The following is a 16,063-nucleotide window of genomic DNA, read 5'->3' as shown; positions in this document are numbered from 1 at the left end:
GGTCCTATTTGGGTTGGGTTATTTATATTTCATGGAATAATAAAAGTCAGGTTATGTGTACCTTGCTGTTTTATAACATATGATAGCAGTGTCTTTTTAAATAACTCTGCGCGTATGAGACGATTGCAACGTGCGCCTGTTACAGTGTAACTCTCGCTTTTGAATTTGCAGCTCCTGATCTGAATTAATGTTGATGTATCTACAGGCAAATCACTACATACCATGTGTGAGTGCAGCGTCATATCAAAACCCCCCTTAATCCTGCATTATAGAACCAGAGTCTGATCTGAACTGCTGCTCATCACAGACAAGACAACTTCTTCACGTAATCTACCGCTCACCCACCCCGGCTCCGAGTAGAAGGAAACTGGAAGCACAACTGTCCGCAACCTTTGGTGCTGAAACAGTACCACTGGATAAGAGGGCGGAGCAGTGGGAACTGTCCCGGGTTTTTTTTTTTTGGTGCTTAATTGAGCAGTCTTCCCTGGGTCAGAGAGAGGCTTACCGCTCGTCTACTGGTATTCCCCCACGCTCTGCTTCTCAAAAGCGAGCAGGCGCAGTCTCCAGGCTCGGTTGCGAACTGTTTCGGGCGCAGAGTTTGATCAGCTCCCGATGGCGTTCATGGTGAAGTCCATGGTGGGCAGTCAGTTGAAGAATCTCACCAAGGGGTTAGGAGGGGGTGACGAGAAACCCGAAGGCGAGAGCTCTGAAGCGGCGGCACAAGGGATGACTACGGAAGAGTTGGAAGAGTACCAGAAGCAGCTGGTGGAGGAGAAGTAAGTGGTTTGGGAGCTTTGCTTTGTGTGTGCGGACGCGGTCGACGCGCCGAATTGTTTTTGGAGCTTTGTCTTGTGTGTGCGGACACGGTTAATGCGCATAGGGTTGGTGGCGTGGAGGGGAGAGTTTAAACTGCTGATTTAATTAAGCTATACGGGGGGGGGGGGAAGCAGGAGCACTGGCCCTCCAATTTTCATCTCCAAAATATTGATTTCTGCTTATCAATGTATTGCGTTTGCTCTCTCTGTCACTGCCACTCACAAACTGAACGTATTTCCTCATAACGTTCCCTACTTGGTTTGCACACGATCCCCCATAACGTTCAGTTAAGGACTGGTCGCTGGCGCGCGTGTCCCCTTAATGTTTGAGTCCAGCTGCAGTAGTACAATTAGAGCCTGTTTTAACACTCAGGAATCGGACAATGCAATGTCTTTGCCAGAACTCCTGAAGGTCTGTAAAGAACACGACCTCGGGCTTCTGTATCCTGATGTATTCAACCTACTGGTGCTTTTGGCCACACTACTTATTACAGTTGCAACTGCAGAAAGATATTTCAGTGTAAAAAGCTCCACAGAGTATGGACTTTCATTGAAATGGCGAGTGAGTGTAATGCTATTTATTTCTATAACCATATCAACACACGCACACACACACACACACACATCATATATATATATATATATATATATATATATATATATATATAGTGTAATGTGCCCCCCCACCCCCCGATAGCGGTCAAATTGTTATTCCTGCGCATGCCCCCTCACCCTCACCCGGGTCGACACAGAACACTGCACCTCACCCTCACCATCACCCTCACCCTCACCCTCCTCACCCGGGTCGACACAGAACACTGCACCTCACCCTCACCCTGACCCTCACCCTCACCCAGGATGACACAGAACACTGCACCTCACCCTCACCCTTACCCTCACCCGAGTCAACACAGAACACTGCACCTCACCCTCACCATCACCCTCACCCTCACCCTCCTCACCCGGGTCGACACAGAACACTGCACCTCACCCTCACCCTGACCCTCACCCTCACCCAGGACGACACAGAACACTGCACCTCACCCTCACCCTTACCCTCACCCGAGTCAACACAGAACACTGCAGCTCACCCTCACCCTCACCCGGGTCGACACAGAACACTGTACCTCACCCTCGCCCTCACCCTCACCCTCTCCATCACCCTCACCCGGGTCGACACAGAACACTGCAGCTCACCCTCACCCTCACCCGGGTCAACACAGAACACTGCACCTCGCCCTCACCCTCACCCTCTCCCTCACCCTCACCCGGGTCGACACAGAACACTGCAGCTCACCCTCACCCTCACCCGGGTCGACACAGAACACTGCAGCTCACCCTCACCCTCACCCGGGTCGACACAGAACACTGCACCTCACCCTCGCCCTCACCCTCACCCTCACCCTCACCCGGGTCGACACAGAACACTGCAGCTCACCCTCACCCTCACCCGGGTCGACACAGAACACTGCACATCACCCTCGCCCTCATCCTCACCCTCACCCTCACCCTCACCCGGGTTGACACAGAACACTGCAGCTCACCCTCACCCTCACCCGGGTCGACACAGAACACTGCACATCACCCTCGCCCTCATCCTCACCCTCACCCTCACCCTCACCCGGGTCGACACAGAACACTGCAGCTCACCCTCACCCTCACCCGGGTCGACACAAAACACTGCACCTCACCCTCGCCCTCGCCCTCACCCTCACCCGGGTCGACACAGAACACTGCACCTCACCCTTACCCGGGTCGACACAGAACACCTCACCTCACCCTCACCCTCACCCGTGTGGACACGGAACACTGCACCTCAAGCTTCCCCTCACCCACCCTGTCTCTGCACAGTTTCCGACAGACAGTGGGTTCCTGAAACGTTTAAGTCGGTTTAAGGCGACGTATCTTTTTACACGATTATTTTAAATCCCTAGATTTAGATGAACCCACTCCCCGCGTCTTGAACTATTTTATTATCGGCCCGGAGATTTGTTTGTACATTTTAATTAAAGCTCAAATCTCTTAACCCGATTTCGCCCCGGACACGCCGGATTGTTTTTTTTCACAGTGGAGCGCAGCACACGTTTAACGCGCCGGCAGACCGTGGAACTGTGTCCGCAGCGGGGTATCGAATTGCGGAAAATGAAGCGTCTTGCTCTGGCCACTACTACCGATGTGCAAACAAACCCCTGTGTGAAGTGCCAAGGACCATGGTGCAGGTGAGGGGAAGCTTGCTCAGAAATGGAGAAAGTGAGCCGGCTGTTTGTCTAAAAGTTTGGTGTTCTCGCTGACAGCAGTTATACAGAACCCAGTCCACCTTCAGATCGTTGGCTTGTGCATACACACCGCGCGCTTGTGTTTATTCAGTCGGCAACACTCTACAATAAGTGTCTGTTCATGATTATTTCATGTGTATTAAGGGAAATGTTATGAAGTCATGACAAGTATGTCATTAATCATGCTTGTGACTTTTGAATTCAATGGGAATTTCAGTTGAAATCAGTAGGAAATCATGTGTTAGTTACATTGGACTTACAGACACTTATTTTAAAGTGTTGCCATTCTGTCCTCACAATGAAGCACACGCACACTTTATACATGCTGTGCTCCTGACATAAAAATGACCGAATCCAATCTAAAAATGGATATTAAATCGAACTCAATTCTCAGTCATCCCCACAAAATATAGAAAAATGGACTCAACCCCAAATAAGCCCAAGTGAATTTACCCTCTTGTCATAATGCATAGCAAAATAGTTTCAAAATATTTTTTTATCAATATTAAAAAATGAAAATTTTAAACAATAAAAAATAAAGCAATCATTATTAATCTTAATATTTAAAGAAGAAAGTTTGTCTGTCTGTCTGTTACTTTATGCATTCAGACCCCGCAGGAGCCAGTGCAGCCACACTCTGCACGGCCTCCTCTTTCATCCAGGGGAAGGTCCAGGGCTGGGTTTGGATCCAACATTTTGACGTACTTTATTGAGTAACCCCATTGCTGGATCACTACAATAGCCATGTATCTCAAATTAAAGAAACACACAAAACCAAATTTAGCTCTCACCTCCGCGTGGGTCCATGGCACTCTTCACTCACCCCTCAGTGAGAGCAGCTCTCACCTCCGCGTGGGTTCATGGCACTCTTCACTCACCCCTCATTACAGAGCAGCTCTCATCTCCGCGTGGGTTCATGGCACTCTTCACTCACCCCTCATTACAGAGCAGCTCTCACCTCCGCGTGGGTCCATAGCACTTTTCACTCACCCCTGAGAGCAGCTCTCACCTCCGCGTGGGTCCATGGCACTTTTCACTCACCCCTCAATACAGAGCAGCTCTCACCTCCGCGTGGGTCCATGGCACTCTTCACTCACCCCTCAGTACAGAGCAGCTCTCACCTCCGCGTGGGTCCATGGCACTCTTCACTCACCCCTCAGTACAGAGCAGCTCTCACCTCCGCGTGGGTCCATGGCACTCTTCACTCACCCCTCAGTACAGAGCAGCTCTCACCTCTGCGTGGGTCCATGGCACTCTTCACTCACCCCTCAGTACAGAGCAGCTCTCACCTCTGTGTGGGTCCATGGCACTCTTCACTCACCCCTCAGTGAGAGCAGCTTTCACCTCCGCGTGGGTCCATGGCACTCTTCATTCACCCCTCAGTACAGAGCAGCTCTCACCTCCGCGTGGGTCCATGGCACTCTTCACTCACCCCTCAGTACAGAGCAGCTCTCACCTATGCGTGGGTTCATGGCACTCTTCACTCACCCCTCAGTACAGAGCAGCTCTCACCTATGCGTGGGTTCATGGCACTCTTCACTCATGCTGTAAACTGTGTCTCCTTGTAACCTCTCAACATGCTGTAAACTGTGTCTCCTTGTAACCTCTCTAACATGCTGTAAACTGTGTCTCCCTGTAGCCTCTCAACATGCTGTAAACTGTGTCTCCCTGTAGCCTCTCTAACATGCTGTAAACTGTGTCTCCTTGTAGCCTCTCAACATGCTGTAAACTGTGTCTCCTTGTAACCTCTCTAACATGCTGTAAACTATGTCTCCTTGTAACCTCTCTAACATGCTGTAAACTATGTCTCCTTGTAACCTCTCTAACATGCTGTAAACTATGTCTCCTTGTAACCTCTCTAACATGCTGTAAACTATGTCTCCCTGTAGCCTCTCAACATGCTGTAAACTGTGTCTCCCTGTAGCCTCTCAACATGCTGTAAAATGTGTCTCCTTGTCTTCTGAAAACATGCATGCTGTAATTCACTTGCATAAAAAAATAAAAGTAAAACAGTCAATTAAAATAGTTTGCATAGAAGAAAACTAAAATAATTAACATCTTATAATATTATTTGGCAAATATTTCAAAGTGTATCTCCAGTAGTAAGGCCACCCTCTAATTAAGACCAATTTTTTGTTGGTCCCTTGACTGGCCTTAACAGAAAAGTTTCACTGTTTTTCAATAAATAGAGAATAATGCATTGGGTAGTGTGTTATATAGAGAGAATAATGCATGGGGTAGTGTGTTATATAGAGAGAGTTTGATATGAGAATTTATGACCATCTGAGGGGATGCTACATGCATCTAGATGATATGATCGTTTAACAAAAAAATCCTCCCCAGTTATTATTATATGATAATATATGATTTGCACAGCTGGGGTCCAGGCAAACACAGTCACTTCAAATAGAATGGTATCTCTAAATGGATAATCGTATTCACATACTGTATATGCTAGAGACTTTCTCAATTACAGTCATACAAATGTTGCGCCCGATACACAATGATCAAGTGGGATATTTGTTATTTATTGCACCCAACCCCTGGGTTTCTGCAGTGAGATATTCGGATTCCCGCCTGTCAGAACCTGCTTCCTGTCCTGCCAGTCCCTCACACTGTGAAGAACAATGAAATATTCGGATTCCTGCCTGTCAGAACCTGCTTCCTGTCCTGCCATTCCCTCACACTGTGAAGAACAATGAGATATTCTGAGTCCCGCCTGTCAGAACCTGCTTCCTGTCCTGCCATTCCCTCACACTGTGAAGAACAATGAGATATTCTGAGTCCCGCCTGTCAGAACCTGCTTCCTGTCCTGCCATTCCCTCACACTGTGAAGAACAATGAGATATTCTGTGAATGTGAATGCTGTTCTAAACAGGCTAAGGTTAATGTTTTCAAGTCAATTGAGATGAATAATTGCACTCTGTTGTCACATGAGAATCCCTGATTATACAGACTGGACAAGCTAAGAAATTGTTTAAACAACTAAAGAAAAATAATTTCCCCCCAGTTGGGGATTCAGTGAGATTAAACGCGCACCTGCACCGGATTCCAATATGGTATCCACTGTGTGTATCACTTTCACTGCTGCTATGAGGGAGGATACAGCATTCTGAGAGCTAGGACAGTGAAGCTGCTGACAAACTCCAGGGTGCTTTATAACCTCAAAGAGGCTGCAGGGTCCATACTGGCAGACCTGCTATGGGGGGACTGCCCTAATTAAAGATACCACAGTTATTATGTGTAATTCTGCAGCTTCCCCGTGCTTTTCCCAGGTTATACCCAGCTTTGCCATGTTTGTTATTATGCTTTACCAGACCTCTAAGTATTGTCATAATCGTTTATAAGGGGGAACACTCTACTGAAGCAAAATAAGCACCTAAAAATGACATAGTCCACAAAGTCACAATGGAAAAAACGCTTTGCGAGAAACTAGAGAAATGTATTAAATGGTTTACAACTAATTATAACAAATGAGGTGTGCCCTGCTGTCAGTGGTAATTCCATGCATTGATAAAACAGCTGAGCTAGCACTCATGTCACAATGGGTGCACACTAACCCTTATGTAATTTTGAATTGGGTGCACACTGACCCTTATGTCATTTTGAATTGGGTGCACACTGACCCTTAAGTCATTTTGAATTGGGTGCACACTGACCCTTATGTCATTTTGAATTGGGTGCACACTGACCCTCATGTAATTTTGAATTGGGTGCACACTGACCCTTATGTAATTTTGAATTGGGTGCACACTGACCCAATTCAAAGCACTCTCAGTGTAGCGGCGTGCCCTGCAAACACTCTCAGTGTAGCGGCGTGCCCTGCAAACACTCTCAGTGTAGCGGCGTGCCCTGCAAACACTCTCAGTGTAGCGGCGTGCCTTGCAAACACTCTCAGTGTAGCGGCGTGCCCTGCAAACACTCTCAGTGTAGCGGCGTGCCCTGCAAACACTCTCAGTGTAGAGGTGTGGTCCTGCAAACACTCTCAGTGTAGTGCTGTGGTCCTGCAAACACTTTCAGTGTAGCGGCGTGCCCTGCAAACACTCTCAGTGTAGAGGCGTGCCCTGCAAACACTCTCAGTGTAGCGGCGTGCCCTGCAAACACTCTCAGTGTAGCGACGTGCCCTGCAAACACTCTCAGTGTAGAGGCGTGCCCTGCAAACACTCTCAGTGTAGAGGCGTGCTCTGCAAACACTCTCAGTGTAGCGGAGTGCCCTGCAAACACTCTCAGTGTAGCGGAGTGCCCTGCAAACACTCTCAGTGTAGCGGCGTGCTCTGCAAACACTCTCAGTGTAGAGGCGTGCCCTGCAAACACTCTCAGTGTAGCGGAGTGCCCTGCAAACACTCTCAGTGTAGCGGAGTGCCCTGCAAACACTCTCAGTGTAGCGACGTGCCCTGCAAACACTCTCAGTGTAGCGGCGTGCCTTGCAAACACTCTCAGTGTAGCGGTGTGACATAACCTCTCAGTGTAGAGGTGTGGTCCTGCAAACACTCTCAGTGTAGTGCTGTGGTCCTGCAAACACTCTCAGTGTAGCAGCGTGCCCTGCAAACACTCTCAGTGTAGAGACGTGCCCTGCAAACACTCTCAGTGTAGAGGTGTGGTCCTGCAAACACTCTCAGTGTAGCGGCGTGCTCTGCAAACACTCTCAGTGTAGCGGCGTGCCCTGCAAACACTCTCAGTGTAGCGGCGTGCCCTACAAACACTCTCAGTGTAGCAGCGTGCCCTGCAAACACTCTCAGTGTAGTGCTGTGGTCCTGCAAACACTCTCAGTGTAGCGGCGTGCTCTGCAAACACTCTCAGTGTAGCGGCGTGCCCTGCAAACACTCTCAGTGTAGCGACGTGCCCTGCAAACACTCTCAGTGTAGCGGCGTGCCCTGCAAACACTCTCAGTGTAGCAATGTGCTCTGCAAACACTCTCAGTGTAGCGGCGTGCTCTGCAAACACTCTCAGTGTAGCGGCGTGCCCTGCAAACACTCTCAGTGTAGCGGCGTGCCCTGCAAACACTCTCAGTGTAGAGGTGTGGTCCTGCAAACACTCTCAGTGTAGTGCTGTGGTCCTGCAAACACTCTCAGTGTAGCGGCGTGCCCTGCAAACACTCTCAGTGTAGCGGAGTGCCCTGCAAACACTCTCAGTGTAGCGGAGTGCCCTGCAAACACTCTCAGTGTAGCGACGTGCCCTGCAAACACTCTCAGTGTAGCGGCGTGCCTTGCAAACACTCTCAGTGTAGCGGTGTGACATAACCTCTCAGTGTAGAGGTGTGGTCCTGCAAACACTCTCAGTGTAGTGCTGTGGTCCTGCAAACACTCTCAGTGTAGCGGCGTGCTCTGCAAACACTCTCAGTGTAGCGGCGTGCCCTGCAAACACTCTCAGTGTAGCGACGTGCCCTGCAAACACTCTCAGTGTAGCGGCGTGCCCTGCAAACACTCTCAGTGTAGCAATGTGCTCTGCAAACACTCTCAGTGTAGCGGCGTGCTCTGCAAACACTCTCAGTGTAGCGGCGTGCCTTGCAAACACTCTCAGTGTAGCGGTGTGACATAACCTCTCAGTGTAGAGGTGTGGTCCTGCAAACACTCTCAGTGTAGTGCTGTGGTCCTGCAAACACTCTCAGTGTAGCGGCGTGCCCTGCAAACACTCTCAGTGTAGAGGCGTGCCCTGCAAACACTCTCAGTGTAGAGGCGTGCTCTGCAAACACTCTCAGTGTAGAGGCGTGCTCTGCAAACACTCTCAGTGTAGCGGCGTGCCCTGCAAACACTCTCAGTGTAGCGGCGTGCCCTGCAAACACTCTCAGTGTAGAGGCGTGCTCTGCAAACACTCTCAGTGTAGCGGTGTGACATAACCTCTCAGTGTAGAGGTGTGGTCCTGCAAACACTCTCAGTGTAGTGCTGTGGTCCTGCAAACACTCTCAGTGTAGCGGTGTGCTCTGCAAACACTCTCAGTGTAGCGGCGTGCCCTGCAAACACTCTCAGTGTAGCGACGTGCCCTGCAAACACTCTCAGTGTAGCGGCGTGCCCTGCAAACACTCTCAGTGTAGCAATGTGCTCTGCAAACACTCTCAGTGTAGCGGCGTGCTCTGCAAACACTCTCAGTGTAGCGGCGTGCCCTGCAAACACTCTCAGTGTAGCGGCGTGCCTTGCAAACACTCTCAGTGTAGCGGTGTGACATAACCTCTCAGTGTAGAGGTGTGGTCCTGCAAACACTCTCAGTGTAGTGCTGTGGTCCTGCAAACACTCTCAGTGTAGCGGCGTGCCCTGCAAACACTCTCAGTGTAGAGGCGTGCCCTGCAAACACTCTCAGTGTAGAGGCGTGCTCTGCAAACACTCTCAGTGTAGCGGCGTGCTCTGCAAACACTCTCAGTGTAGCGGCGTGCCCTGCAAACACTCTCAGTGTAGCGGCGTGCCCTGCAAACACTCTCAGTGTAGAGGCGTGCTCTGCAAACACTCTCAGTGTAGCGGTGTGACATAACCTCTCAGTGTAGAGGTGTGGTCCTGCAAACACTCTCAGTGTAGTGCTGTGGTCCTGCAAACACTCTCAGTGTAGCGGTGTGCTCTGCAAACACTCTCAGTGTAGCGGCGTGCCCTGCAAACACTCTCAGTGTAGCGACGTGCCCTGCAAACACTCTCAGTGTAGCGGCGTGCCCTGCAAACACTCTCAGTGTAGCAATGTGCTCTGCAAACACTCTCAGTGTAGCGGCGTGCTCTGCAAACACTCTCAGTGTAGCGGCGTGCCCTGCAAACACTCTCAGTGTAGCGGCGTGCCTTGCAAACACTCTCAGTGTAGCGGTGTGACATAACCTCTCAGTGTAGAGGTGTGGTCCTGCAAACACTCTCAGTGTAGTGCTGTGGTCCTGCAAACACTCTCAGTGTAGCGGCGTGCCCTGCAAACACTCTCAGTGTAGTGGCGTGCCCTGCAAACACTCTCAGTGTAGAGGCGTGCTCTGCAAACACTCTCAGTGTAGAGGCGTGCTCTGCAAACACTCTCAGTGTAGCGGCGTGCCCTGCAAACACTCTCAGTGTAGCGGCGTGCCCTGCAAACACTCTCAGTGTAGCGGCGTGCCCTGCAAACACTCTCAGTGTAGAGGCGTGCTCTGCAAACACTCTCAGTGTAGAGGTATGTCCTGCTAACACGCTCATTGTACAGATACTTTGCTCATGATCATTTTTATGTTCAGTTTTGCAAATGCCGGAGATAAGTAGATGAAATCCCAATATCTAATCACCAGGCAAGTTGATTGAAGGGTTGCTATAAATAGCTTTCACTAATGCTGTAAAGTGGGGCTGGACACGTTTGAATGTTTGATTTAAAAAACTAAAAAAACGGATTAAAGAGCTCAGGCAGAGGGAACGAGTGAAACCAGGCCACAATAAAACAAGCAAACAACAAAACTCAGCTTAAAAAGCAATGCATTGCGTCCTCATCAAAAGGCCATGGAATTATGTGTGTCAGTTTAACCGGGCAGCGCGCCAGCCAGACCCTGGCAGCATTACTATATAATGCACATCCTGCAATGGGAGATGTTTAGCAGCAGCTTCCTGTCAAGGAATACAGCAAAGGAAGGGCCGTGTTTTCTGCCTAGTCTGTTTAAAGACTAACCAAGTCTGCACCTCATAGCATTGGACAGCGGCACAAAAAACACATGCACTTCTGCTTGAAAATGTATTAGTAAATGCATTAGTAAATGCACTTGTAAATGTTTTAGTAAATAAGAACATAAGAAAGTTTACAAACAAGAGAGGAGTGATTCGGCCCATCTTGCTCGTTTGGTTGTTAGTAGCTTATTGATCCCAGAATCTCATCAAGCAGCTTCTTGAAGGATCCCAGGTGTCAGCTTTAACAACATTACTGGGGAGTTGGTTCCAGACCCTCACAATTCTCTCTGTAAAAAAGTGCCTCCTATTTTGTCTTCTGAATGCCCCTTTATCTAATCTCCATTTGTGACCCCTGGTCCTTGTTTCTTTTTTCAGGTCGAAAAAGTTCCCTGGGTTGACATTCTCAATACCTTTTAGAATTTTGAATGCTTCAATCAGATCGCCGCGTGGTCTTCTTTGTTCAAGACTGAATAGATTCAATTCTTTAAGCCTGTCTGCATATAACATGCCTTTTAAACCCAGAATAATTCTGGTCGCTGTTCTTTGCACTCTTTCTAGAGCAGCAATAGCTTTTTTGTAGCGAGGTGACCAGAACTGTACAAAATATTCTAGATGAGGTCTTACTAATGCATTGTAAAGTTTTAACATCACTTCCCTTGATTTAAATTCAACACTTTTTACTATACAGCCAAGCATTTTGTTGGCCTTTTTATATCTTCCCCACACTGTCTAGAGGAAGACATTTCTGAGTCAACATAAACTCCTGGGTCTTTTTCATAGATTCCTTCTTCAATTTCAGTATCCCCCGTATGGTATTTATAATGCACATTTTTATTGCCTGTGTGCAGTATCTTACACTTTTCTCTATTAAATGTCATTTGCCATGTGTCTGCCCAGTTCTGAATGCTGTCTAGATCATTTTGAATGACCTTTGCTGCTGCAACAGTGTTTGCCACAAATTTGCTTACTATACCAGAATCTAAGTCATTAATGTAGATTAGGAATAGCAGAGGACCTATACTGATCCCTGTGGTACTCCACTGGTTACCTCGCTCCATTTTGAGGTTTCTCCTCTAATCAGTACTTTCTGTTTTCTATATGTTAACCACTCCCTAATCCATGTGCATGCATGTCCTTGAATCCCTACTGCGTTCAGTTTGAGAATATATATTAGTAAAGCTTCTAGCAGCTGGTTTGCCTTTTTAAACAGACGTCTGGTTACATGCTAAGTTCTAGAATGGTCCCTGTTTGCAGTTCTAGAATGGTCCCTGTTTGCAGTTCTAGAATGGTCCTTGTTTGCATGCCTTTCTTCTCGGGGGTCAAACCATGTCACTGGCTTGGCTGCAAAGCATGTCAGTCATTAGGGGAAGCTGCTGGTTGTTAACAATAGGAAGTGCAACACTACCTCAAAGAAAGACATGAAAACACAGCTTCTTAACCAGTATGGTACCAGGTCAAATATTTTCTGTAAGGTGTTTCTTTCAAAACTTCACAAGCAGTGTGGAATAGTGGTTAGGGCTCTGGACTCTTGACCAGAGGGTCGTGGGTTCAATCCCAGATGGAGGACACTGCTGCTGTACCCTTGAGCAAGGTACTTTACCTAGATTGCTCCAGTAAAAACCCAACTGTATAAATGGGTAATTGTATGTAAAAATAATGTGATATCTTGTAACAATTGTTAGGTGCCCTGGATAAGGATGTCTGCTAAGAAATAAATAATAATAATTTCAAGACAGTTAAGAATGATGTCATTATTTCATAAGCCATAACCCCTTTCTATGAATTAGTTTTATAAATTTGAATTAAGTTCAACTGCAGCCCAGCACTCTAAACACTGAGCTATTCAAACCCACTGTCTTCCACACTGCAGCCCAGCGCTTTCTCTAACCAGAGCTACTCAACCCCACTGCCTTCCACACTGCAGCCGAGCGCTTTCTCTAACCACTGAGCTACTCAACCCCACTGCCTTCCATACTGCAGATACTCTTTTTGACCATGTTAAAATCTTGTCTTCTCAGGATGGAGCGGGATGCTAGTTTTGCACAGAAGAAGGCAGAGAGAGCCACAGTACGAAGTCATTTCCGGGATAAGTACAGACTGCCAAAGGTAACACATTTATTATACACATATCATCATCACTGAACATGCACAACCCTGTGCATTGAAACAACACCATCAATATTTATTAGAATGTTTGCATTTATTTTTGACAGCATAACAAACACCTGATTATTATGTTCCAGAATTAGTAGAAATAAAAGAATTTACTAAAGGGAATCATTCTTTCACCTAGGCATCATTCACGGTATTCATGATTCAGATTTACTAACACAGCACATTATAAACCCATCAGACATCTCGTAGCTGCAGATTTACTCACACAGCACATTACAATGTGATTGTCCACAGAGAAGCTGGTACAACTGAAGCCTGGTTCAATGGTCTTAGTAGAAACATATTGCCATGACCCATGCTGAGCTCAAACATGAAACGTAATAAAAAACAGAAACAATATAATAATTGGAAACCGTATGGAATGAATGATACATGGGTGAGAATGGGTCACATCATGGGTCATAGAGCTCTCAGAATCATGTCTAACCTACCGCAGGTACACCAGAGTGTAACCCTGTATCTGCTCCCCTGCAACACTGGTGAATGTAAGAAATACATCACAGAAATACACAGTACCACATATCCATCCATTAAAGTAATTGTAGTAAAGAAAATCCTTTCATGCATTTGACCTGTCCTGCGCTTTCCTTCGCTGTGCAGGCCTTAAACGTGCAGTTCTCAAACACTGATTTTCATTTTAAAACGTAACATCTGGTACAAAAATAGGTTAAAAAAAGCTCTCTGTTTGCTTGCCTTGCCTGCCAGGAATTCTGCTGCAGCTTCATTTCCAATGTAATTTCCACCCAGCAGTGTCTTGGGGGACAAAATGCAAAGCTGCAAAGCATGTCAGTCATTAGGGGAAGCAGCTGGTTGGTTACTGAAAGGGAAAAGACCCACAAGGGGTGGGGAAATGCCACTCTCTGGGTTCAAATGGCAGAGGAAGTGCAAGACAATCTGAAAGAAAGGCTTTCAAACAGAGATTTCTTTAATATAGCGTACTACCAGATGGGTTCAATTGAAAATGTGTTTCTTTCCAAACTACACATTTGAGACGTATCTATTATTATTATTATTATTTATTTCTTAGCAGACGCCCTTATCCAGGGCGACTTACAATCGTAAGCAAATACATTTCAAGTGTTACAATACAAGTAATACAATAAGAGCAAGAAATACAATAACTTTTGTTCAAGCAAAGTACAAGTGTGACAAACCACAGTTCAATAATACAGCAGATAATAGTGATAGTTACATCAGGGTATGATTAAATAGTGATAGTTACATCAGGATATGATTAAATACAAAGTACTACAGGTTAAACACTTGGCAGATTACAATATTCTGAAGTACAGGATTAAATGCAGTAAAATAGGGGGCAGATAAGAGCAAAATAAAGCACATTTACATGAAGGGTGATAGTGTCGCAGGATACAAACAGAGGAGTTCACAGGTGCTGTTTGAAGAGATGAGTCTTAAGGAGGTGCCGGAATGTGGTCAGGGACTGGGCAGTCCTGACATCTGTAGGAAGGTCATTCCACCACTGCGGAGCAAGGGTGAAGAAGGAGCGGGCTCTGGAGGCAGGGGAGCGTAGCGGAGGTAGAGCTAGTCTTCTAGTGCAGGCGGAGCGGAGAGGTCGAGTGGGGGTGTAGGGAGAGATGAGGGTCTGGAGGTAGCTGGGTGCAGTCTGGTCAAGGCATCTGTAGGCTAGTACAAGAGTCTTGAACTGGATGCGAGTGGTGATCGGGAGCCAGTGGAGCGAGCGGAGTAGTGGAGTAGCGTGGGCGAAGCGAGGCAGAGAGAACACCAGGCGGGCAGCAGAGTTCTGGATGAGCTGGAGCGGACGGGTGGCGGACACAGGGAGGCCAGCCAGGAGGGAGTTGCAGTAGTCTAGGCGGGAGAGTACCAGGGCCTGGACCAGGAGCTGGGTAGCATAGTGAATGGATGCTCATGGCAGGTAAAATGTTGAAATGATTAGCTGAAGTTTAAAGTGGCCGATGCAAGGTGCCCCTGTCTGCCCTCCCTACAGAATGAGCTGGATGACACTCAGATCCAGCTGGCGGGTGATGAAGTGGAGCTGCCAAAAGAGCTGGCCAAGATGATCGCGGAAGACAACGAGGAGGAGGAGGTGAAGGACTCGGTCATCGGGCAGCTGGCCAGCATCCAGAACCTGGACCTGGACTCTCTGAAGGACAAAGCACAGGCCACCATCGAGGAGCTCAAGCAGACTGCAGAGAAGTGCAGCGTGATGTGAGTGAGTGAGCTCTGTCTCTCTCTCATACACGCTCACTAACCCTAACCCTAACCCTCTCTCTGTCACACACACACTCTCACTACCCTAACCCTCTCTCTCTCACACATACACACTCACTACCCTAACCCTCTCTCTCTCAATCACTCTCACTAACCCTAACCCTCTCTCTCTCACACACACACACTCTCACTACCCTAACCCTCTCTCTCTCACACACACACACACACTCTCACTACCCTAACCCTCTCTCTCGCACACACACACTCTCACTAACCCTAACCCTCTCTCTCACACACACACTCTCACTACCCTAACCCTCTCTCTCTCACACACACACTCACTACCCTAACCCTCTGTCTCAATCACTCTCACTAACCCTAACCCTCTCTCTCTCTCAATCACTATGTCTCACTCTCTCATTATCTCTTTCAATCTCACTCACTCTCTCACTCACTCATTCTCTCTCTCACTCCCTCACTCACACACACACACACACACACACACTCTGACCTCACACACACACACTCTCACCTCACACACACACTCTCACCTCACACACATATGCACACACTGACCTCACACACACACACTGACCTCACACACACACACACTCTGACCTCATACACACACACACTCTGACCTCATACACACACACACACATACTCTGACCTCACACACACACACACACACACACACACTCTGACCTCACACACACACACACTCTGACCTCACACACACACACACACTCTGACCTCACACACACACACACACTGACCTCACACACACACTCTGACCTCATACACACACACACACACACACACACTCTGACCTCACACACACACACACTCTGACCTCAAACATACACACACACACACACACACTGACCTCACACACACACTCTGACCTCACACACACACACTCTGACCTCACACACACACACACACTCTGACCTCATACACACACACACACACACACACACACACTCTGACCTACACACCACACACTCTGACCTCACACACA

The 16,063-nt window shown here is 47.9% G+C and overlaps 1 protein-coding gene across 1 annotated transcript; it reads left to right on the top strand.

The window, feature by feature from the left end:
* Nucleotides 1-297: 297 nt before the first annotated feature.
* On the top strand, nt 298-15,717 carry cplx3a (complexin 3a). The gene is made up of 3 exons (XM_034907634.2): nt 298-776; nt 12,696-12,783; nt 14,819-15,717. Exons 1-3 carry the CDS (start codon nt 613-615, stop codon nt 15,041-15,043), a joined length of 477 nt encoding a protein of 158 aa, XP_034763525.2. The 5' UTR covers nt 298-612; the 3' UTR covers nt 15,044-15,717.
* Nucleotides 15,718-16,063: the final 346 nt, after the last annotated feature.

Source organism: Acipenser ruthenus, chromosome 24, assembly GCF_902713425.1.
Source record: "Acipenser ruthenus chromosome 24, fAciRut3.2 maternal haplotype, whole genome shotgun sequence".
Lineage (NCBI taxonomy): Eukaryota > Metazoa > Chordata > Actinopteri > Acipenseriformes > Acipenseridae > Acipenser > Acipenser ruthenus.
The sequence above is the reverse complement of the archived record's forward strand: the minus strand, read 5'-3'. Positions and strand labels throughout refer to the sequence as shown.